We start from the raw sequence: 26,834 nt of genomic DNA, 5'->3' as shown, positions 1-26,834 counted from the left end.
AACTAAGGCCATATTGCTCCGGGAATATGCGGTGGTCATTTCCTGACCTTTCCGCATCCTCCGTATTTGGTGGTGACGGGCTCGAACCCCGGTCTAATCAAGAAGCGTGTGCTACGCACTGCTGCTCCTTCCCACCTGGCTACGGAGGCGCCTTACATATTAATTATTCCGATTATCACGTATATTCTTCCGATTTTCACGTATCATTTAATTTTTTTAATTGGTAAGGTAATAAAGGTGCTTAATAAAATTTGTGCTTCATATATCTTTGCTTTTATAACCTGTGGATAATATTCCTCCTATTTTTGCTAATTAGAATCGCTGTTTAATAGAATTAAAATTCAATTCACAAAAGTGATCACAATGACCAGCACTTACTACACATCGTATAGTGAACAGTACTTTACTATGGTGAGTTCGTCATAATGTGATTTGACTGTACAGTGAACCAATTGTAAAGGGGGGATTACGTTTTATTTTTAACTATTTACGTGAAACTTCGGATAATTGGGGTAGCTGCTTAATCGGGCCAAAATGCACTAGTCCCGATGTGTCCCAAATAACCGGAATGGACTGTACTTAATTCCTGTATCACTGAGAAGAGAGAATGTTATCTGGCCTTACAGCACTGTTCTTATATTATGAGAGGGCACTCTACATCATACAGAGAAAAGTAAAGATCAAGTTGAACTGTGTCTCGTTTTGAAGAAAAATTTAGCTTTTTTTTTTTTTTTTTTTTATTTTCTCTGAATCATCTGAAGATTCATATAGCTTTCTGTTGCTAATGTTTATCCAAAAGTCATGCCTAAGACATTGGAAATTTCTGAAGGATCAGCAATGCTCCAGGTGGTAGATGACTTTCATCAACTGGTGAAATACCACCACTTTGCTTATTGGAGGCTTGAAGTGGTGAAACCCATTTTTAGTTTCTAGAGCAAAGTTTCCGGCATCCCCCCCCCCCAATACTTCTCCTTTAACCCATGCATGGTACTAAGTACTATAGGTTTTGATACCTTTCGTGTTTGGGGTTTTCATTAAAAAAAAAAAAAATTCTGTGATAGGAGTCGTCGGCTATTTACCATTCATTTTCCTGATCGCTTTCCAAACTTTATGTGTAGGGGTTGCTTATTTATGAAAGAAGTTCAGTGGATCCAAGTGGCCTTTTTATTCAGCATCTGACATACCTCACTCCTGCTCAAACATTTATACTGAATAAGATTAGTTATAGCCAAACTGTGACAAAAGGCATTCCAGGCTTTATTTTATTCTTTTTTAACTGTCTGGAATTCAGAACTCCACAGGGAATATCTTAGGCCTAGGCAAACTCAACATGGACCTAGGGTCTGTATTTTGAGGGACCAGTAAATGGCAATGGACACAGACAAAATCAATAATATTCAGTAGCATAACAACGAACATGAGCGCTAATATTCCTTATAAAATTTACAAATAAAATATCCTTTCAAACTGCAATGTTGTAGCATTTAATCAATAAGGTCACGATACCAATATGTACAAAAGCGGTGCTACTTTGTACTGATGCTAATGAGGTTAAATTATCAGCAGAACGGTAAACAGTAAGACCCCCATATCCACGGGTGATACGTTCCAAGACCTATCATGGATGGCTGAAACCACGGATATAAGCGAACACCTGCTGACCCCATAAATAACATGATTTTCTTGTACAGTACATACATACATACGCATTACAAAAAGATTAATTGATAAATTAAACACACAATAAGACAATACCAACATTAAATACGGTATTCATAAAGTATAGCAGACTCTCGATTTACCTGGATTGGATTAACCAGGACACTTCAAGAACCCCTTTGAACTCCAAATTAAAAAAAAAAATCCTAAAATTCAAGTAATAACTAGAATAGGTATAAACAGATATTTTGCAAGTCATAAATAAGCAACAAGAACCGGAGTTATAAGTCATCATTCGGAGATTAGTGTACCTATTATCTTGCAACCCCCACTGTCTTCACGCTTACCGCTTAAAACAAAAAAAAAAAAAAAAAAGAGAGAGACCACAATGTTTAGTTTGTTTTAGTGCATCGCATCGATTGTTGTGTTCCGTCACACTGCAAAAGGACGAATTTTGTTTCATTATTTGTCAGGGATGACGGATTTTTTTTTTTTTTTTTATAATTTTTTTTTTTTTTTTTTTTTTGTTTAGAAATCGCAAAAATGATGGGCAAATGCAAGAGTTGTGCTTTCAAATTAAACAAAAACTTGAAATTAATCAAAAGTTTGAAAACGGTGCATCCGCTAAATCTCTAAATAACCATTATAATGTTGGTGACCAAACCATAAGCAACATTGTAAAAAATAAAGGGAAGCTATTCGCTTTAAAATAGACATCGTAAAAAATAAAGGGAAGAATCATATTGGACACGCGAGTAGCATATGTTAAGTTTTTTCATTTTTTTTCCGTGGTTAACCACGGGTAACTGAAACAGCGGATACGGGGGCACATCATCCATCTCACAAAGCAAGCACTCCCCCTCTTGTATTCATATTATTTATAATAGTCAATTTTCTACAGAAGGAATATAGGAAGAGATATTAGACAGTACATTTATGGATATTTTATGCACAAATGAAAATACAGTAAACCCCAGCTATTCGCGGAGGTTACGTTCCTGAGAAATGTCGCGAATACCGAAAACGCGAATACTGAGTTATGGCTCCCATAGTAATAAAGGGGTTCCATTCCAAAGTATGTAATATATAAGAAAAACTAGTCTAAAATTTTGTCTGTGTATGTATTATATGTACCTTCATAATATGACTATGTACATAGACAGTACATAGTGAAATGCAAGCATATGGCATCGAAATGAAAATAAGAAACAATTTAATATTAAATGTAATATTTATTAGAAATTTCAAACAAATCTTTCAAACTAGCGCCTTTGCTAGCTAAAAAAAACTTATCCCGCCAGTGCTATCACCAGTTTCGCTAAAGTGTTGATAAAGGAGTTTTGCTTTTTCACGAATGATGAGTGAACTTAACGGAATTTTATTTTGAGTTCGTTCTTCTATCTACAGATTTAAAGCTTTTTCCATTTATTCTAATTTAACATCATGAGTTACAGAGCAAATTTTTGAAGCAATTAGCACGTTTTCACGGACACTACGGCGGATTTTTTCTTCCGATTTTTTGATTGATCCGTTGACTCATTGATTTTATAATGTTTTGCCACTGAGGAGACACTTTCACCATTAGAAATTTTGTCTAATAACTCAATTTTATTCGCTAATGTCATCGCCTTCTTTGATCTTTTCACATTTCCCTTGTTATTCGTAGCCATATTTTTGCACGGGTTAGAAAGAACTTGTCCACAATAAAGTCACTTTCTTCCATTAACACGCTCGAAAAAGTCTGTTTTACACTGCAAAACGGTAGATTTATCACTTTTGTAAGCATATCAATTTATAAATTGATAAATTTATTCAATTTATAAGCATATAAATTAAAAGCAAACGACGAAATCTTCCATGACAAGCGCATAACACATACTGAACAAGATTAGCGAGAAACATCCACGCTCGCGATTTTGTCACCCCTCTCCCCCCACCCACTGAGCGCTGTTTTGACCGGGAAAGATAATTTTAGCCACGCCCATGTTTTTTTTTATGGCGGAAAATATTCACGGCGCTTTAAAATTCACATTTTTTTAGGTTTCATTTTATATTAAATCGGCGACCACAAATACGCGAAACCGCGAATAGCGGGGGTTTACTGTACATCACCTATAAATACAGAACAAAATAATGATGAGAATGATGTGGTTGTGGAAAGAACTGAGGATATAAAGTCAAATTTATTTCCCAACAATATAACTGACTGACCTATGCCTATATCAGGATCTTTCAGTGCATCAATGAGAGAGAGAGAGAGAGGCTGAAGAAATTTGTTAATACATAAATTTTTGCATAAAGAATGGGTTTTCATTTTATGGATCAACTACTAAAATTGTTTACTTCTAGAAATGGGAATTATTTATTTAAGTCAGAATATTTAAGCAGGTACAATTCATTCTTAGCAAATCAGTTATAAAAATCTGAAAATCCAAGTCCTGGTCATGTAAATTATTTATCTACTAAAATAAGTGATGAATTTGTGGAAATTATGGCACAGAAAGTTAAATCTGTACTTTTAGAAGAGTTCAATTGTGCAACATACTTCATAATAACTTCAGACTCCACACCTGATATCAGTCATGTACACCAACCAACTGCTATTATTCATTATATATTTTCAAACAGAAAGCTAGAAGAAAGATTTTTTGGTTTCGTATCCATGTTCTCATACTACCAAAAATTTAGAAACTACAACCTTGATCTAGTATTTAGTATGAATATTAACTTACAATTTTGTCAAAGCAAAAGTTCTAACAACGCACTGAATATGGCACAGAGATTAGGATTAGCATAGGCATATGATGCAAGAAAGCAAGCTTATATAGCATCAGCCAAAAAAAATAACCTTCCCATTTCACCCATCCATTCACTCCAAATGCTTGTCTAGTTCTGCCTTGAACTTATTTACTTTGTTGGCTTCCCTATTACAGATGGAAGTTTGTTCCAACTACCAACCACCCACTAGCTAAAGGCATATTTCCACACACAGATTCTACAACTGTCTTTCCTCAATTTGATTTTTATGTCACCTCAGGTGAGTAAGTTAAGCAAGAGGAAGAATCCCATCAGCACTGAGCTAGCTCAAACCATTCAAGGCATTATACACCTCAATCAGATCACCTCACAGGTTCCTAGTTTCCAGACAATGCAATTTGAAGAACTAAAGCCTTTCTTCATAAGAGTACTCCTTTTTCCCCCTGATCAGTCTTGTTTGCTCTTCTGTGTACTTGTTCTAGCAATGTTACATCGTTCCCAAAATGAGGCTTCCAGACCTGTATGCAGTACTCAAGGTCTTATACAAGGGGATAATCACCACCTTATCCCTGCTCGCAAAATTCCTGTATATCACTGACAAGACACCATGATTTTGTCAAATTATGGTGTTGAATCTTCTCTGGTAGCATGTTGGGAAGACATGCTGCCAGAGAAGATTTGACACCATGCCAGAGAATCAATGAAGACATGCTGCCTACTCTGGCAGCATGTCTTCATTGATTCACCCGCTGGCTAAAGGTAAATCTCTGCACATCTATTCTACAATTTCTTTTCCTCAATTTGATTTTTATGTTCCCCTCAGGTGAGTAATCTAAGCAAAAGGAAGAATCACATCAAAATTGAGTCTTCTCAACCCATTCAAGGCCTTATACACTTCAATGAGATCATTTCACAGGTGCCTAGTCTCCAGACACTGAAATTTGCAGAACTTTCTTCGTAAGAGCAACCCTTTGTTCCATTCGCTAATCTCGTTGCCCCTCTCTGTACTCATTCCAACAACTCTACAGCCTTCCTAAAATGAGGTCACCACACCTGTATGCAGTACAAGGGGACAATCATCTGCTTATCTCTACTATAAAAATTCCTGTATATCACTGACAGGACACCATGAGCTACTCTTGCAGCCTGTTTGCATTGATCAGAAAACTTTATATCTGACTGTGTAAGTTACCATCCAAATTACCTTAACACCAAGCTACACAAGCACTGGATCAGACGTACTGGAGAAAGGAACGAATGTTTCTTGAAATGGCCACCAAGATCACCGGACTTAACTCAGTGTGATTTCTTCTTGTGGGGCTACAAAAATGATCGTGTTTATGCACCACTTTTGCAACGTGACGTCTAGGAACTAAAGCAGAGAATTGAAGAAGCTACCACCACGGTCACACAGGATATGCTGGACACTATGTCAAGAGTTCGATTACTGTGTGGACATTTGCAGTGTCACACATGGTTCCCACGTTGAATCATTGTAAAGTGATGTGATGTAAAAAAAACTTTGGCATTTTCTCTTTCACAAGAAAGTGTGAACCAGAGCTATAATGCTCAATATGTTCTATATTGATATCAATATTTGTAAAAGAATAAGAGAAGTTTTCCTCAATATGATATGTAGAACACTTTCGTATGATACTCTCCATATAATAAAACAAAAACAATAAAAAAAAATCGAAAATCTTACATTACAGTAAGAAATAATTAAAAATCAAATGAACACAATTAAAAATCAATTTAAAGCAATTAAAAATTAAGTAAAAAATTGCAAAACGATTTTGCTTCCTGAAACTGACAATGCTTTTCAACTGTATGTCATGATCACAGGAATGAAAATTACCGAATAGGGATGAGCATGGAACTTAAACAGGGATTACTTAAATAATCCCTAAAAAAAATTAATCCCATAAAAGACCACGGAATTGGAGATTCGTGGTCTTTTATGTGCATGCGCAAAGATTTCTTACTATAGTGTAAGATTTTCGATTTTTTAATTGTTTTCGTTTTAATTTCTGGAGAGTATCATATTGAGGTAAACTTCTCTTATTCTCTTTCACATGGTATATATATGTGACACTGATATCTGTCACTGAACGTGTTCCCACCATTTATAAACACCCCATATATGTATTTTTTTCATGATTTCCAAAATTTGGCACCCTTTAAAGAATGGCGCATGGAAAATGATCCTGTTAGCCGGGGCCTTAATCCGACATTGCCTGCGGGAGTCCACTAAAAACATTAGTCAATAAAGAGCAGCATCCATTGATTACCACTCTCTGTCTTCTCCCACTCAACCATCCCTTTATCCATAGCAGCAACTTGCACTTAATGCTATACTGCTCCAATTTGTACAGTAGTCTTCCGTGTGCAACAGTATCAAAAGTTACCTAAAATCCAAGTATATGACATCAAAATATTTTTTTGAATCCATTTCCTTTGTGACCACATCATAGTATCTAATGAAATTTTTCAGACAAGACTTCAAAAACCCATGCTGTGTCAGAAACATAACTGAGGCCTGTCTAGATGATCCTGAAGTGCTTCTTTAACTAGTGATTCCACTATTTTTCCAGGAACCGAAGTTAAACTAGCAGGTCTCTAATTACTCATGTCACCCTTTGTTATCCCTTTGTAAATTGAGATACATTTGCACATCTCCAGTCCATAGAGACCCCCCCCGAGTCCAAGACGCTTTCATAATTATGGCTAAGAGATCTTACTTCCTTTGCTGCCTCCTTTTATATAAATGGACAGATCCCATCCGCTCCAGGTGCCTTTCTTAGGTTCAACTTCAACAAATGCTCCTCCACTTTTATTACAAAATCATTTAACTTCCTGCAAGAGTTTGATAAGCTTCTGGCCCTGCAACTCCCAACAGAATCCCTTGTGTGTGTGAGTAGATTTAAAATAATAATTTAATCTGTCAGCTACCTGAGCAGGATCATCAATCATTGATGATCCTGCTCAGGTAGCAGGATCAACCATTGATATCAAGTGGATTAATCTGATTCATCCCCTTCCGTCTAAAGTTTACGTAAGTAAAGAAGTCGTTGCTGAAAAATAAAGCAGAGCTTCTGGGATCAAGGATCCAACAGCGGAATCTTCTACAACCAAATGTCAAGGTGTCCATGTACAGGAGCAGGCAGAATGATTTGACCCCATATTTTAAAAGTGAAAACAACCCTGTTGCCAGCTGTGATGTCGATGGTTTTTGATGACAGCTTTGAATGTGGAGCACAACGCAACACAACACAACAGGACTGGACTGGAGGCTATTCATAGACTCAAAGCTAAGTTTAAAAGCTGTTTTGCTCCACAATGGCAACACTCTTCCTTCAATTCCTCTAAGCCATGCTGTCCACATGAAGGTTTTTTTTATTTATTCATTTTATTTCCTCCCCTCAGACTGATTGGGTGTTTGTCTGCTGGAGGGGATTCTTTTTGTACCTCCCAGATTGATGACTGGTTCTCTGGGGGTAGGACAATTTTCGTTGTTGTTTTGTGTTGAACAGATTCACACGAGTCTTTATATTCTTAAATATCGGGAAGATAATACTGATATGATTGCACTATTGCGGGTATGTATGGTGCTTTTCTCTCTCTCTCTCTCTCTCTCTCGCTCGCTCGCTCGCAGTGTCGGGCAAATTTTGCTGATGCGGGATATCGATCTTGCAGGTTTGTTATACACTTTTTTTTTGCTGGCTCCTTGGGTGTGGGCAGCCTGGGAGCAGGATTGCGGGCACCCATCAGTCTTGCACTACTACTGATGGGTGCAGGATTGTGTGCTTACAGCATAGAAGGTTTAATGGACCCGGTTTTGGCGTCACATGCCAGGAAGAGGCACCAGGTAGCAGATGCCCTGGTGGCTAAGTGACTTGCCAAAAACATGAACACTACACTACACTTACACATTTACACTGCAGGCCTATATGTGGAAGATCCACTCGAATAAACAAGATAGAGATGGGCATTAGCCTGGGTGCTGCAGAAGAAAAGTTCACATACGATATGATGTCCACATGAAGGGGAATCCCTGGTTACCGCCTTTACATGCAAGAATACTTTGAATACTTTTTGTCCACATGAAGGAGAGATATGAGAATATGAAATTAATTCTGGAAGCAATGAAGTACAAAGACCATCAATGGCAGATTTGTGGAGACCTGAAGATGATTGCAATACTGCTGGGCATGCAGCTGAGATACACAAAGTACTGCTGTTTCCTGTGTGAGTGGGATAGTTGAGCTAGTTCCTCACACTATAAGAGAAGTCTGGCCTATAAGAGAAAATCTGCACCCCAGGGGGGAAAAAAATGTCCGGCACAATCCTCTGGTTGATCGAAGCAAAATTCTTCTGCCCCCTTTACACATCAAGCTGATACTCATGAAGAACTTTGTTAAGGGGATAAACCAGGATGAAGAAGTTTTCAAGTACCTGAGAGGACAATTTCCCATTGAGTGATGCTATGGTTAAGCAAGGAACCTTTCTTGGTCCACAAATTCATGAACTTTTAAAAGATGAAAACTTTGAGCGAGTCCTCGAGGGTAATGAGAATGCAGCTTGGGAAGCCTTTAAAAGTGTTGTGCATGATGCATGACTTCCTGGGAACCACAGAGCCTGTTGTTGTTTGGTTTTTAGGAGCATTAGCAACTAAGGCCATATTGCTCCGGGATATGCGGTGGTCATTCTCTGACCTTTCCGCATTCTCCGTATTTGGTGGTGACGGGCTCGAACCCCGGTCTAATCGAGAAGCGGGGAACCACAGAGCTGAAACTATGTTGAGACTGTGAACAAACTTCTAGAAAAGTATCATCAATTAGGCTGCAATATGTCACTGAAAATCCACTTTCTCGACTCTCATCTGAACTTCTTCCCTGACAACTATAGTGCAGTGAGTGATGAGCACGGTGAGTGATTCCACCAAGACATTTCAGCAATGGAAAGAAGACATCAGGGTAGGTGGAACACTTCTATGCTTGCTGACTACTGTTGGACAGTAACAAGAGATGCCCCGGAAGTGGAATACAAGTGACGAGCAAAAAGAAGGTGCTGTCATAAAGAGTCCACATTTTGAAAAAGTACTTTTGGTTCCTGTGCAGTTTTCTTGTGTTCTTGTTTTTTTACGTTTAATTAAAAACAACTGTGATTTACATTGTATCAAGGAAATGTAAATATAAAATTGTTTTAATGTACTTTTCACTCCATCTACTATTGAAATTACTATATTCTTAGACAATAGCGAAAGTACTGTATCTCAAAAACTAGATCTAATAAAAAATTTCTCAAGTCATATTCCTTTTTCTCAACCAAAAATTAGTAAACTTTGCCTATTTTAAGAAAGGAAACAAATTCAAAGAATTTTTTTTGTTGAACAGTGTTATTAGTGGAGTCCCCCAGGGTTGTGTTGGGCCCACTGTTGTTTTGTATATTTATCAATGATATTGATGAAGGTATATCAGGCTTAAGGTCCAAGTATGCAGATGATACAAACGTTGCAGGGTTGTTAATGAGAGTAATGGCAGTGTGCTACTTCAAGAGGATCTGAAGTTTAACTTGACAAATAAAAAGTACTGCATATGGGTAGAGGTAAACCCTGAGAAAAGTACCAACTGTGTGGTACTACATTTAGGGTGGTATAAAATGAAAAAGACCTGAGAGTATTTGTGCAGTCAGATATGAAGTTTTCTAAGCAATGAAGGCAGGCTGCCAGAGTAGGTCATGGGATCTTGTCAATGATATACAGGAATTTTGCAAGCAGGGATAAGGAGGTGATTATCCTTTGTATTAGGCCTTGACTACTGCATACAGGTCTGGAAGCCTCATTTCAGGAATGATGTAGCGGTGCTAGAACAAGTACAGGAAGGGCAGTAAGACTGGTGAGTGGAACAAAGGGGTGCTCTTACGAAGAAAGGCTTAAGTTCTGCAAATTGCAGCATTTGGAAACTAGGCAGCTGCGAGGCGATCTGATTGAGGTGTATAAGGCCTTGAATGGATTGAGCAGGCTCAGTGCTGATGGAATTCTTCCTCTTGCTCAGATTACAAACCTGAGTGGGCATAAATTGAAATTGAGGAAAGACGGTTGTTGAATAGATTTGTAGAAATTTTCCTTTAGCCAGCAGGTAGTTGACTGCTAGAACAAACTTCCATCTGTCATTGTGGAAGCTGATAACTTAAATTCAAGACAGAACTTGACAAACATTTGGAACGAATGGATGGGTGAAATGGGAAGGGTTTTTTTTTTTTTAATAAGCTTGCCTTCTTGCATCAATATGCCTCTACTAATGCTAATGGTAACATCATCATTAGAAAGTAGTTGCTTGTGATACATGTGAATGATTAAGATTAATGACAAGATATTTCTGAAATGTAGGATAAACGGAGATGAAATATTTGTTTATGAGTGTGATCCCTAAACAAAACAGCAGTCATCCTAGTGGAAGGCTCCTTCTTTTGGACCTCCCACCCCCAAAAAAGGGAAAACAAGTGCACAGTAAAATGAATGCTATGACAAAAGAATTTTTTGACTGAAAAGGTATCCCATCATGAATATGTTCCAGACAGACAAATGCTTAATAAATAATTCTATGTTGAAGTTCCAAGGCTCCTTTTGTGTTGCGGTTTGAAGAAAAGGTACTGAAAAAGTGGAATCCTGAAGACTGGTTGCAACTTTTTTTACAGTTTTTTTTGGCCAAAGATGGAATTATTCAAGCCCAGCAACACCTGGTATTCACAAGATATAGCTCTATGTGGTTCCCCCCCCTTCTTCCTAAGGAAAAAAAATATATATCTGCAAAGACATCAATTTGATCACATATAAACAACAAAGAATAATTAAAAATCAATTAATAATAATTTTTCATTTGTACACAAGAAAAAAAAAATATATATATATATATAGCACACCTTTACTTGATCAATTAAAATCTGAAGATAAGCATCGGATTCAGTTAACTTCTTATCAAAATCCTGGATTGTTGAGGGCAAACGAGCATCAGACCACTTTTGTAAATACAAACAACAGTTGTATTAATTAGGTTCATGAATGACATCCTACAGGCCAAAGGTGGCGAACCCATGGCAAGCATACAAATTTTTTTGGGCACTCGGAATTCAAAGGTATTGGTAAAGTTATATGAGATATATCCACATTCAGTATTTAGTGTAGCCTCCTTCATTGTCAATTACGGTTTGTATGTGGCATGGAGATTAGTGATTATTCTTCATTAACTCCCATAAATCCTCAAATATTTTAATTGCTATTTGCTCTTTACAGATTGTTTAGAATGTCAGCTCAACCAGCAAAGAAACAAAAACATTTAAATAAAGAGGGGAGGAAGCACAGAATTTCAAGAATCATGGAGTGAAAGATTTGCTTTGATTAAGAAGGATAATAAAGCATTATGCATTTTGTGCACTGAAACACGAAATATTATGGGGAAGTTTTTTAAAATATTTAGCCAATTTTGTGAACTAGAAAATGTGAATTGGAAAATCATCAGTTTGGCTGAAAGAAGAAGAAGAAATGAATCACTTACAAGTTTATCAAGTGGAAATCTGCTGTACACCAATGGAAACAGTGAAAGGAGTGACGGTGGAGTTGGCTTTCTGGTCCATAAAGATATAAAAAACAACATTTTGGAATTCAAAAGTACATCACCAAGGGTGTCAAGACCACTACTCAGGATTTCTAAGAATATAAGCTAAAGGTTATAATGATTTGTGCACCAACATCGAGCCATGATGATAAAGAGGTTGAAGAAACGTACACCGAAATTGAGTCTTCTAGATCAGGAGTGGCTAACTTAATTTGTGATGCGATCTACTTTTTTCCTTCAAAATGTGCCACGAACTACCATCTCAAAAATTTCATTGCACAAGGTGCACAAATCAAGAGATGACTGTATATTTAAAATTCACTGTGATCGACCGAAATTAAATCCGCGATCGACTCATTGGCCACCCCTGTTCTAGATGAACAGAAAACTCACTACACTATCATTATGGGGGACTTCAATGCTAAGGTTGGAAAGAGACAAAACAGTGCAGAAAGGGGAGGTGTATAAGGTGTAATCTGAGCAAGAGGAAGAATTCCATCAGCACTGAGCCTGCTCAATCCATTCAAGGCCTTATACACCTCAAAAAAAGAAATGAAAGAAGGGAAAAACTTGTGGAATTTGCAGCATCGAGGAATGTCAGTAATGAACATTTTTTTCAGGAAAAGGGTGAACAGAAAGTGGACATGGCAGAGCCCAAACGGATTAACAACTAATGAAATCAACTTCATCCTCACTAACAGATGATATATTGTGAATGATGTTACTGTCCTGAACAAGGTAAACGTTGAAAGTGATCACAGAATGATAAGATGCACACTTGATATAGATGTAAGAAAAGAAAGGAAAAAACTGACTTGAGTAAATAATACAAAGGTCTGTCAGATAACAGAAGAGGAGAAAAAGCAGAAGGTACTTGACCTTAAGAACAAGTTTGAGCTTCTGCAGACTGCTCAGGACCAAGATATTGACGAGGAATATTACAACTTTCTGAAAGTGATAAAGCCCAAGAAACCTATAGGGAAAAATAAAAATTAGTCAATAAACACTTGCCATGATGAACCGAAGGCAACATATTAAGAGCAAGAAAAACACTGACAAGGAGAAAATGGAGTATACTGAGTTATGCAAAGCCATTAGAAAGATCAGAGAGGACATAAGAAAATTTAACACAAGAAAAGTAGAACAAGCATTAAGATAAAACAAAGGATTTAAATCAGCAGCCATGACCAATAATACAGAAAGACAAATGATACTGAAACTGAAGAATAGTGATGGTGTACTTATAAACAGCAGAGAAGGCATAATTCAAATAGCAGAAGACTACTATAGAGAATTATACAAGGAGCGAGGGAATGATGCCAGCAGTGGGGAAGATGGATCGCAAATTAGTAAAACATACAACATACTTGATATCCTTCCTGATGAGGTAGAACATGCGTTGAAGAAAATGAAGAATCAGAAAGCTCCAAGGGAAGATGAAGTTACTGTAGAGTTGTTAAAATTGGAAGGAAGAGACATAACACAAAAACTAGCAAGACTCTTCTCAAAATGCATTAGAAAAGGTGTGACGCCTAAGGAGTGGAATAATGCAATCATAGATTTGCTGTATAAGAAAGGAGATAAATCAGAAATTGGAAATTATAGACCAATTAAGCTTGTTATCCCACATCTACAAGTTGTTCACAAGGGTCTTACTAACAGATCAGAAAGAATACTTGATGAGAATCAACCGAAAGAGCAGGCTGGCTTTGGGACAGGATTCTCAACTAGGGATCACCTTCACGTAATGTCACAGCTAATGGAGAAAGCAAATGAATATAAAACACCATTATGCCTTGCATTTGTGGATTATGAAAAGGCATTTGACTCTATACAGCATAAGGAAACGTTTCGGGCACTGGAAAGACAAGGCATAGATACCCCTTTTTATTATGATTTTGAAGAAAATATATGAGAATGCTACCTCCTTTATTAGACTAATAAAGACTAGTAAATTTAAAATTGAGAAAGGTGTTCGAGAAGGGGAGACAATATTTCTGAAGTTGTTTACTGCTGCCCTTGAGGAAGCTTTCAGAAGGTTAAACTGGTCGCAGAAAGGAGTCAATGTGAATGGAGAGTACCTAAACCATTTATGATTTGCAGATGACATTGTGGTCATAACCCACAATCCCAAAGAATTAGAGGAAAATCTTAATCAGTGATGCAGAGTTAGTAAGAATTTTGGACTAAAGATGAATATGGCTAAAACAAAAGTAATGATGAACAAATATGCAACAGAAATGGATATAATGATTGAAGGAGCAGTAATCGAAAAGGTGGAGTCATATACTTATCTGGGACAAGTCATTAGCTGTAATAATGATAAATGTTGGATGGATAGCATTCAGGAAATATAGTCACATACTGAGGAGAAATATCCCAATTTGTCTGAAACGTAAAATAACGAACCAATGTATACTCCCACCATGACTTAAGGAAGTGAAACTTGGGCATCACCAAAAGAATGGAAGAGAAGCTGAGAACTACACAGCGAAAAATAGAACGAATTATATTGGGAATCAGACTGTTAGATAAGAAGAGAAACACATGAATTAGGCAGCAAACTCAAGTAAAGGACATTCTTATCAAAACTAAAGAACTAAAACGGTCTTGGGCAGGACACATAGCTTGAACACATGATGAAGACCTGGAAGACAACAGCAGAGATGGACAGATGAAATTCATGAGTTTATGGGTAGTAAATGGATGGCCATTGCACAAAACAGAAGGAACTGGAAAGTTGCTGGAGAAGCCGTCATCCTGTGGTGGATTGAAAATAGATGATGATGTGTTCTGGTCATGTACGGGTAGTTTTTTTTAAAAAATTTAGCCAATTTTGGCATGCACCCTTAAGAAAGTTCGCCACCCCTGCTATAGGCTGCACCAAATATAAAATCAATTCTGTAGTTAAAATGAACATATTTTTGTAATTGAAATTAGGTTTCAAAAGTTAACTTCAATCAGTAATTACAATAATGACTACAATTTCCTTGGTGAAAGGCAGTAAAACCTGGATGTTGATTTCCTGGAAGCTTAGGAAATTGAGGAATTTTTTTTTCCGTTAAGGATGAGATACTACTTGATATACTGTTCCAACTTCCAAACCTACAGGAAACGAATCCTCAGGTTGCTTCCCTGTATTTTGGAAATTGTCTTTATTCAGAGTAATCCAGATAACTTTCCTGATACTGGGTGGAACGTATGGGTTGGCAACTCACTCAGTAACATAACATTTCTGAATTTCCTAGATTACTGTTTTCTATATCTACAAGTCAGAAGGAAACAAGGGAAAGCAATATTCTTGATCTCATCATCAGCAGTGATTTATGATGTATTAAGAATCATCAAGTAAAGGAACCAATGATCAGCAGTAAACATTATCGACATGTGGATTTATTCAAAGAAATAATTACTATCAAACCAATGGGGAAGGAAGGAAGAAAGAGAGAAAGATGCTGATTTCACAGTGGTGAATACAATAGCCTTAGATTTTTAAATTCCTTCCAGTGGGACTAACTGTTGTTGTTGTCAACAAATGCAAAGGTTAAATGGAAAGTGTTCAGTAAAGTACTCAAAGAAGCTATCAAGTTTTTTATATTAACTAAAAGATACTGTAAACAATATCTCTTAGTCAGTTAGATTTAGGACCAAATGAATGTCAAATGAACTGGTGACTTAAATAGTGGCAGAGAAGAAAAATGAATCGCACGATTATAAATTATTATTTCATTATTATTATTAGCCATATAAGTGCAAGGAAGCCTGAGGCTTCTGCTGCACCAGCCAAAAAAAAATTGGAGTTATTCACTGTAGTTAGGAACACTGAATAACTGATTACTGTGTACTTAGGAACACTAGCATGCTAGTGTTCCTAGCTACACTGAATAATACTGGTGACCCTTGTCACCACTTAGAGACAAGACAATGGCTACGAGTACAAACAAAAGTAGCAATGAATTCTTTGCTTCTGTTAACAAAATGGATTGCTGATGAATTAAACATATTTCAGACACAGCCAATTTACTTTTTTAAAAACAAACTTCAGTTAGTTCACTAATAAAGGTAATTAATTAAGTTTAATTAAAAGTTGTTTTGAGAAAAGAGTAATTCAATAAGTTATTTCATGAAACATAAGTTACTTTCAAGTTTTTCTTTTTTTTTTTTTTTCTAACCTTTTTTGCAACACAATTTTCCATGGGAATTTCCTGCCTAAAAATGTTTTTCTTGCTGATTATCATTAGTCATTAATTTATTTACCAATAGCAATAAATGACAATTAGAAACATTCCCACTGCATAAATTACTTACAATTGACAAGTAGATTTCTCAACTCTGAAGCAACTGTATTACTCAATTCAAAATGGTGGGTTTGTAGTAAGTAATTTTATGGCTCTAAGGTGAAATATTCATGTACCTAAGCAAGTTGTAAAGGATAAAATGGTCAAATACTTCGTGAGTTAGTGATATATGAAAGGATGAAAATGAAGGTTGCTGCTGCTGGTTGTGGATTTCATCTGATCACCAGAGCAGCCCGTACAATTTTGGAAAACAGGTGCAGGTTAAGGTCACTAGAAGAATCTGATAGAAATTAGCATAGGCACATGATGCAAGAAAGCAAGCTTATATAGCATCAGCCAAAAAAAAAAAAAAAAAAAAAAACTTATTTCACCAATCCACTCGCTCCAAATGTTTGTCAAGTTTGGCCTTGAATCTATTTAAGCTAACAAAATCAAACCAGGCTTTATGCACTTCAATCAGATCACCTCGCAGATGCCTATTCTCCAGACACTGTAATTTGCAAAACTTCAGCCTTACTTCGTAAGAGCAACCACTTGTTCCATTCACTAATCTTGTTGCCCTTATCTATACTCATTCCAACAGCTCTACACCTTAAAATGAGGCCTCCAGACCTGTATACAGTACTCAAGGTTTGATCTGACCATTGCCTTATACAAGGGGATAATTACCTCCTTATCCCTGCTAGAAAAATTCTTGTATATCATTGACAAGACACCATGAACTACTCTTGCAGACCGTCTGCACTGCTCAGAAAACTTCATATCTACCTGCACAATTACCTCCAGGTCCTTTTCATTCTCTACCACTGTCAGTGTGGTACCACAGAGTTGATACGTTACTCTGGGATTACTGCTTCCCATATGTAGTACTTTACATTTGTCAATGTTAAACTTCATTTGCCACCTCTCAGCCCATCTGCTCAACTTTTCTAGATCCTGTTGCAGCAGTGTACTGTCATTAGTGTCATTAACAACCCTGCCAACCTTCGTATCGTCTCCAAACTTGGACATTAAGCCTGATATACTATCATCAATTATCATTTATAAATACAGAAAACAACAATGGACCCAACACTGAACCCTGAGGGACTCCACTAATAACATTAGTCTACGAAGAGCAGTGTCCATTGATTACCACTCTGTCTTCTCCCACTCGATCATCCCTTTACCCATAGCAGCAATTTGCCTCCAATGCCACACTGCTCCAATTTGTGCAGCAGTCTTCCATGTGCAACAGTATCAAAGGCTTTTCTAAGATCCAAATATATGATATCAAGTCCAGTTCCTTTGTATCCAGTTCCTTTGTGACTACATCATAGTATCCAACAAAATTAGTCAGACAAGATTTCCCCTTAACAAACCCATGCTGTGTCCGAGCTTTAACTGAAGTCTTTTCTAGATGATCTTGCAAAGCTTCTTTAACCAGTGCCTTAATTAATTTCCCTGGAACAGAAGTTAAACTAATAGGTCTGGAATTACCTGTGTCTCCCTTTGATCCTCCTTTGTGGATTGGGGTCACATTTGCACATCTCCAATCCATGGGTACCTCCCCTGAGTCCAGGGAAGCACTCATAATTATGGCTAAGGGTTTGCTTGCTTCCTTTGCTGCCTCCTTTAATATAACTGGATAGATTCCATCCGCCCCAGGTGCCTTTCTTGTATTTATCTTCAACAATTTCTCCTCCACTTTACTCTCAGTTATTACAAGATTATCTAGCTTACTGCCAGAGTTGAATACACCTCTGGCATTCCCCTCCCTGAATAACTCCTCACGTGTGAATGTCGATGCAAAATATTCATTTAGTTTGTTAGCTACCTGAGCAAGATCATCAACAGTTGAACCATCGAAATCAAGTGGACCAATCTGATTCATCCCCTTCCTTCTAGATTTTACATAAGTAAAGAACTCTTTGCTGTTTTTCTTTGCATCTTTTGCCAAAGAATTCTCATAATCTGCCTTCGCCTGCCTAACTTCCTTTGTAACTTGGTTACAGACCAGCTTGTAACTATCATAGGCTTCTGTGTCACATGTTAATTTATATGTATCCCATGCATTTTTCTTCTCTGTCACATGTCTAATTAGTTCATCTAACATCCATTTAGGCCTAAATCGGTCCCAACGTGGGTCCCACGCCCCACATGGGGGAAATTTGATTGTTCAGGGGGGCAATTCAAAAATTGCTCGTCTAGAGTTTAAAACAACCGCCTACTATGACTTAACTTGTATAAAAGAAGAATTGTTGGTAAAATCTCTGTTTATTGCTCATACTGCAACTGTCAATCGTACTCTTGAGGCTAGTTATGAAATTTCTTTACTCATTGCTAAATCTGGGAAAAATCATACTATAGGAGAGAATTTAATCAAACCATCAATATCAGCATTTCTTAAAACAGTTCTGGAAAAAGATGACAAAGACGTGAAAGCTATGCCACTCAATAACAATACTGTTAGCAGAAGAATAGATGAAATGAGTGAAGATATTGAAATACAACTTGTTGGAAAGCTGAAAACAAGAAAATTCTCAGTGCAAATGGATGACTCAACTTTGAGAGACAGTGAAGCTGTACTGATAACTTATGTAAGATATATTGATAAAGGTAATTTTTCTGAAGAAATGTTATTCTGTAAATCATTAGAGAGCACCACTACCTCCAAAGATATATATAATAAGCTAAAAAATTACTTAGATGACAATAATATATCAATGAAAAATATAACATCTTGCGCTGCAGATGGTGCTCCTAATATGATGGGCAAGAAAAATGGCTGCTTAAAATTGATGAAAGATGAGAATCCAGAAATGCTTCTTGTGCATTGTGTTATTCATAGGGAAAACTTGTCTCTTCAAGCTTTTTTGTGAAGAACAAAATGAAGACCATGTGAGATTTTTACTTCACACTGCAGTAAGGTGGCTCTCGAAAGGGAACTGCTTGAAAAGATTTATGGAACTATTTGATACTATTAGTGACTTTTTAAGTGACAAACCTAAAATGAAGCATCTGTTAACAGTCGATGGTAAAGCATTTGTGAGTTATTTAGCCGATATCTTTGAAAAATTAAATATATTAAATAAACAACTTCAAGGAACAAATAAAACTCTCGTCGATGCAAAAGCGAAGACATTTGGTTTCATTACATTTATTAAATTATGTCAAAAATATATTTTTAAAAAAAGTTTGAACAGTTTCGTTGTCTGCAAAAATGTGAAGTGACTGATACCGCTGTATTTGTTATTGTTGATCATCTGAAAATTCTGTCCGATGATTTAAAAGAAAGGTTTCTTGATTTAAAACAAATTGATTTTCCAACCTGGATGATGCAACCAATGTTAGTGGATTTGTCTGATGTATCAATACAGTACCAAGAAGAATTCTCAGAAATGCAAAATAATGTGTCAGTTAAAACTTTATTCAATATAAAAGAAGCGATGGCATGGCTTTGTGATGAAACAGAAATTAAATACCCAAATTCAACCAACTTTGCAAGAGAGCTATTGTTACCGTTTCCATCTTCATATTTAGCTGAATGTGGATTTAGTTCCATAAATGATTTGTTACTAAAGAAAAGAAATCACTGGATATCACAATGTCTATTATATGTTTTGAAAATTTACTTCCTATTTTTTTCTTAATTTTTCCTAATGATTTTTTCCTAAAACCTAAGTCTCGTGTCCTGAACAAGTTGTAATTAGGCTTCATTTAGGGAATAATTCAATTTTTGAATATAAAAAAATATATATATCGGTGTTTCCCAACGTTACATAGGGGGCATCAGAATTTTAGAAAGACTTAGGTGGGGCATGGTAAAAAAAAGGTTGGGAAACACCGGCCTAAATCTTGAACAATATTTCTTTGTTGGTATGAAAAGCCTAAGATTAATTCTTTGAATGCTTCCCATTTTGAATTTGCTGTTGGTAACATCATCAGTTGGTTTCATCTTATAGAATTTAAATACTGTCTCAGACCACAGTAGTCACCTTTACGAAAGCAAAAACCCTTCTCTTTACCCTTGATGGTAGTTACCTCTGAGTAAATCCCACTTCAACACACTGTGATCACTGCCACCTAGTGGTTCCTTTATCTGCAGATTCTTGATGCATGAAGAATCATTATTGATAATCAGATCAAAAGTATTACTCCCTCTAGTTGTCTCCAGAACATGCTGCTGTTGAAAACAATCATCCAATAAATCCACAAAAGCCTTGCTAGTGTGTGAGTGACCAACCCAAAAATTTCAGTGAATATCCGGGAAATTAAAATTCCCCATTATAAGACACTCTAATTTACTGGCCCACTACTTCTCTGCAAAATTGCTCACTATACTCATCAGATTCATTAGGCCTATAACACACACCTACACTCATTTTTCCTTTCCCAGTGCTTATGTCACACCAAACAGACTCAACATTGCATTGTCCACCAACATCAATTGGATGAACTTCTTTAGATTTTATGTTTCTTAGCTAACAGCATAATCCCTCCTCCCTTCCTGTCCTGTCTATCCTTTCTGTACACATTGTACTCCCCAAATTCCAGTTCTGCACTCCTTATGTCTGTGTGTCACCATGTCTCTGATATCCCAACAATATCTGCCTTTGATGTCTTGTCTACCACTTCAAATTTATTAACAATACTCCTAGCATTGGTGTACATGCAAACATACATGCACCTGTTTCTACTTAAGTTACCCTAACACAGCCCATGTATTTACTTGTTCCACTATGACTCCCAGCAGTCCTGGAAATCCCCAGCAATTTGCTTTACAGGCTGCTGCTTAATTGCATTTCAATAGTGCAAGAATCACTTTTACCTCTGCCAGCGGCTATTGTTAATCTATTAGTCCGTGTATCCCCCCAAGCTAGCAGTTTTCCAACCCACCTAACTCTGCCTCGATAGCATCAGCAAATATTCTTGCACCCTTTCTATTTAAGTGTATCACATCCCTGTAGAAGCAGTCTCTCCTGTTAACAAACACAGACCAGGCTGAGAAAAATTCTACCCCTTGAGCCTTGCACAATCTCTCTCCAGGGCCGAATTGATCGACAAGGCTCTCATCATATACTCCCTCCTATCATGTCTTTGAAACGATTCAAATTCAACCCTAACGTTGAATTTGAATGGTTTCAAATTCAACCCTAATTCACGGCTTTTTTTCAGCATTGTCTTGTACTTGTTAAGTAATTCTGCCAATCTCCTACTCTTAATATCATTAGTGCCAACGTGTACAACAATATCACCCTTTGTGCCCTTAAAGGATGATATCTGCCCTACAACCTTTGCCCCTTGCAGACATACCCTGGTCCTGTTCCATCTGTCCTTTTTGCACAATATGTTCCCCATTTCCCTGACAATAGAGTCACCTACAACAACTAGTTCCTTTGGGACCAGCACATTCTGCCTTGGGGGTTTGCCTCTGTGTTGTGTGATGTTCAAGTGCAAGCTCTGGCATTGATGTGGACAGCTGAGAGCTTGATGGGCCCCTCAATTTAAATCCATCGAGGGCATCCGCCCTGTCCTTCAACCTCTCATATAAGCCCATAACAATGCCGAGCCTGATTTCCTCACACTCCTTACATCGCGCGCACGCACAAAGACATTTCCCTTGGCAATATCATGTCCCATTTCTGATTGTCCACACACACATCAAACAAGCAGTGCATTTCAATAGACTGATTCATAGGACAACCGCCCCCCCTTCCCCTCAGTTCTCCCATGAGCCACAGCACTTCAACTAGTTTGAGCCTTTTGCTTTGCTGCTCTGGTCTGAGTCATGATTTCTCTTCAAGTTCAATAAAATTCCAATACAAAATATAACCCTAAACCTATATCTCAATGCAGTTATAACACTATATATATGTATTTCAGTATCGAATATTATCTCTGAGTTACATTATATGACTTTCTTATCCCCTGTCAACTTATATGTATTAATTTATGATGTTACGTTTGTAATAACCTGGTCGCTATATTTATTTAGTTAAAAAAAGTACAATTCAATTGACAATGAAATTTAATAAGATTAATAAATTTTACTGATTAATTGATACTACTATACTCGCTATCCAGTTTTCCATTAAACCTTACGCTAGCACATGTATCGTATAACAATGGCGGCAAGTTACGGACAGTTAATCTACGGACATGAGATATTATTGTCTTTCCAAATCGCAGTATCTAAATTCAAAATAAACCACGGAGCTTGACTATGTCTATAAGCTACTTATAGAAAATAATTTAATCTAACAATTAAGTCAATAAAATGGCTAAGTATAATTAAAAACTTTTGTTGTTGCGGGAGCTGCAAAACCTGTCCACACATGGATTTCATACCCTTACCGATACTAAGTAATAACCTACAAAATCTCTATCTAAATTCAATTTAAACTGAAGTATTATTACTAGGAATATAAAGCAACTCTAAAAAATAAATTAATATGCCAATTTAAGTCAATAAAAAAGCAAAAACTTCTCTATTTGCTGGAGCCATGAAAACTTCGCCTATTCACATGTACTCTCGCACCCACTCTACCTGGTTTTGTTTTCTTTGAAGAGAAGAAAATTTCTTAGCTTTCCATCATAATCAACTATTCTCAGAGTCAGAATTTGAAAAAGTTGGCATTTAGGCTCATGGATAACTTTACATAGAAACTTCCAGGTCCAGATAATTTTTTTGCAATAATTGTAATTTTTTAAAGGACAATATAGTAATATATGCAAAAAATTATCAAACTGCATTTTTACCTGAGTCCATCCCACTGGCACCTTAACTAGCAGCAAAGCGAGCCGACAAGAAAGGTATTTGTAATTACAGTAATTTAGGTGGTAGATGACTCTCATCGACCGGTGCAATACCACCACTTTGCTTATTGGAGGCTTGAAGTGGTGAAACCAATATTTAGTCTCTAGAGCAAAGTCTCCGGTATTCCCCCCATACTTCTCTTTCAACCCATGCATGGTACTAAGTACTATAGGTTTTGATACCTTTCGTGTTTGGGGTTTCCATAAAAAAAAAAAAACCCTCCGCTATTCGCGGTCGCTGATTTAATATAAAATGAAACCTAAAAAAATGTGAATTTTAAAATGTCATGAACATTTTCCGCCATAAAAAAACATGGACGTGGCTAATATTATCTTTCCCGGTCAAAACAGTGCTCAGTGGGTGAGGGGTGACAAAATCGTGAGCGTGGATGTTTCTCGCTAATCCTTTTTCAGTATGTGTTATGCGCTTGTCATGGAAGGTTTCGTCGTTTGCTTTTAATTTATATGCTTATAAATTGAATAAATTTATCAATTTATATGCTTACAAAAGTGATAAATCTACCGTTTTGCAGTGTAAAACAGACTTTTTCGAGTGTGTTAACGGAAGAAAGTGACTTTACTTGGACAAGTTCTTTCTAACCCGTACAAAAATATGGCTACGAATAACAGGGGAAATGTGAAAAGATCAAAGAAGGTGATGACATTAGCGAATAAAATTGAGTTATTAGACAAAATTTCTAATGGTGAAAGTGTCTCCTCAGTGGCAAAACATTATAAAATCAAGGAGTCAACGGTATGATCAATCAAAAAATCGGAAGAAAAAATCCGCCGTAGTGTCCGTGAAAACGTGCTAATTGCTTCAAAAATTTGTTCTGTAACTCTTGATGTTAAATTAGAAAAAACGGAAAAGGCTTTAAATCTGTGGGTAGAAGACCGAACTCAAAATAAAATTCCGTTAAGTTCACTCATCATTCGTGAGAAGGCAAGACTCCTTTATCAACACTTTAGCGAAACTGGTGATAGCTCTGGCAGGATAAGTTTTTTTAGCTAGCAAAGGCACTGGTTTGAAAGATTTGTTTGAAATTTCTAATAAATGTTACATTTAATATTAAATTGTTTCTTATTTTCATTTCGATGCCATATGCTTGCATTTCACTATGTACTGTCTATGTACATAGTCATATTATAAACTATGTCTAAAATTGTGTCTATGTACATAGACACAATTTTAGACTAGTTTTTCTTATATACTGTATTTCATACTTTGGAATGGAACCCCCTTATTACTATGGGAGCCATAACTCAGTATTCGCGTTTTCGGATATTGTGAATGATGTTACCGTCCTGAATAAGGTAAATGTTGGAAGTGATCACAGAATGGTAAGATGTACACTTGATATAGATGTAGGAAAGGAAAGGAAAAAACTGACTCGAGTAAATAATACAAAGGTATTTCAGATAACAGAAGAGGAGAAAAAGCAGTATGTACTGGAACTTAAGAACAAGTTTGAGCTTCTGCAGACTGCTCAGGACCAAGATATTGATGAGGAATATTACAACTTTCTGGAAGTGATAAAGCCCAAGAAACCTATAGGGAAAAAGAAATCCAAAGAAGAAAAAATTAGTCAAGAAACACTTGTCATGATGAATTGAAGACGACAAATGAAGAGCAAGAAAAACACTGACAGGGAGAAAATTGAGTATACTGAGTTATGCAAAGCCATTAGAAAGAGACTCAGAGAGGACATAAGAAGATTTAACACAAGAAAAGTAGAACAAGCATTAAGGGAAAACAAAGGATTTAAATCAGCAGCCATGAACAGTAATACAGAAAGACAAATGATACTGAAACTGAAGAATAGCAATGGTGTACTTATAAACAGCAGAGAAGGCATAATTCAAATAGCAGAAGACTACTATAGAGAATTATATAAGGAGCGACGGAATAATGCCAGCAGTGGGGAAGATCGATTGCAAAGTAGCAAAACATACGACAAACCCGATATTCTTCCTGATGAGGTAGAACATGCATTGAAGAAAATGAAGAATCAGAAAGCCCCGAGGGAAGATGAAGTTACTGTAGAGTTGTTAAAATTGGGAGGAAGAGACATAACACAAAAACTGGCAAGGCTCTTCACAAAGTGCATTAGAAAAGGTGTGACGCCTAAGCAGTGGAATAATGCAATCATAGTTTTGCTGCATAAGAAAGGAGATAAATCAGAAATTGGAAATTATAGACCAATTAGCTTGTTATCCCACATCTACAAGTTGTTCACAAGGGTCATTACTAACAAATTAGAAAGAATACTTGATGAGAAACAACCGAAAGAGCAAGCTGGTTTTAGGACAGGAGTCTCAACTATGGATCACCTTCACGTAATATCACAGCTAATGGAGAAAGCAAATGAATATAAAATACCATTATGCCTGGCATTTGTGGATTATGAAAAGGCATTTTAATCCATACAGCATAAGGAAATGTTTCGGGCACTGGAAAGACAAGGCATAGATACCCCATATATTATGATTTTGAAGAAAATATATGAGAGTTCTACCTCCTTTATTAGACTAGACAAAGACAGTAGGAAATTTAAAATCGAGAAAGGAGTTCGACAAGGAGACACAATATCTCCGAAGCTGTTTACTGCTGCCCTTGAGGAAGCTTTCAGAAGATTAGACTGGTCGCAGAAAGGAGTCAATGTGAACAGAGAGTACCTAAACCATTTACGATTTGCAGATGACATTGTGGTCATAAGCCACGATCCCAAAGAATTAGAGGAAAATCTTAATCAGTTATGCACAGTTAGTAAGGATTTTGGACTAAAGATGAATTTCGCTAAAACAAAAGTAATGATGAACAAGTATGCCACAGAAAGAGAAATAATGATTGAAGGAGCAGTAATTGAAAAGGTGAAGTCATATACTTATCTAGGACAAGTTATTAGCTGTAATAATGATCAATGGCTGGAAGTCAAGAGAAGAATAAATTTTGGATGGATAGCATTCAGGAAATATAGTCACATACTGAAGAGCAATATCCCAGTTTGTCTGAAATGTAAAATAATGAACCAATGTATACTTCCCACCATGACTTATGGAAGTGAAACTTGGGCACTCACCAAAATAATGGAAGAGAAGCTGAGAACTACACAGCAAAGAATGGAATGAATTATATTGGGAATCAGACTGTTAGATAAGAAGAGAAACACATGGATTAGTATTAGTAATGGCAGCATGGTGCAAGAAAGCCTATGGCTTATACTGCACCAGCCAAAAAAAAAAAAAAAAAAAATCCAAACAAAACAATGATAAAAAAAAATAATAAATAAATAAATAATAATAATTAATAAAAAAAAAGGAAATTAAACCTATCATCCTATGCGCTTCCCTTACGCGAAAGTACTATCCAGATGACCATTGAATTTCCCCAAACTGTCGGCCTCTACCACCCATTAAGGCAACTTAATCCAGTAATTTATAACTCGCTGGCTAAAATAAAACTTCCTGCAGTCCAATCTAAACATTTCCCCCCCTAACTTGAATTTATGTCCCCTAGTTCTAGCATCATTTATAATCTTGAAAATTTCGTCCTCATTCATTTTACTGATGCCTCTCAGAGCCTTAAACACCTCAATCAAATCTCCTCTAAGGTGTCTAGTTTCCAAACTCTGCAACCCACATATTCGAAGTCTTTCTTCATAAGGATGCCCTTTTGCCGATCTCACCAGGCGAGTTACCAGTCTTT

The 26,834-nt window shown here is 36.7% G+C and overlaps 1 protein-coding gene across 3 annotated transcripts in view; it reads right to left on the bottom strand.

Annotated features, from left to right (window-relative positions):
- LOC150078504 (oxysterol-binding protein-related protein 9) overlaps positions 1 to 26,834 on the bottom strand; it is a 607,385-nt gene that overhangs the window by 488,935 nt on the left and 91,616 nt on the right. For 2 of the 3 annotated variants that reach the window (XM_090385178.1, XM_090385176.1), the window contains exon 5: positions 11,341 to 11,436. The exons of the other annotated variant lie outside the window; for it this stretch is intronic. In XM_090385178.1, coding sequence (XP_090241304.1) covers positions 11,341 to 11,436 — 96 coding nt within the window. The remainder of the gene's footprint in view (positions 1 to 11,340; positions 11,437 to 26,834) is intronic. 3 annotated transcript variants of the gene reach the window in all.

This window comes from Mastigoproctus giganteus, chromosome 11 (assembly GCF_048544385.1).
Source record: "Mastigoproctus giganteus isolate SK-2022 chromosome 11, ASM4854438v1, whole genome shotgun sequence".
Taxonomy (NCBI): Eukaryota; Metazoa; Arthropoda; class Arachnida; order Uropygi; family Thelyphonidae; genus Mastigoproctus; species Mastigoproctus giganteus.
The sequence above is the reverse complement of the archived record's forward strand: the minus strand, read 5'-3'. Positions and strand labels throughout refer to the sequence as shown.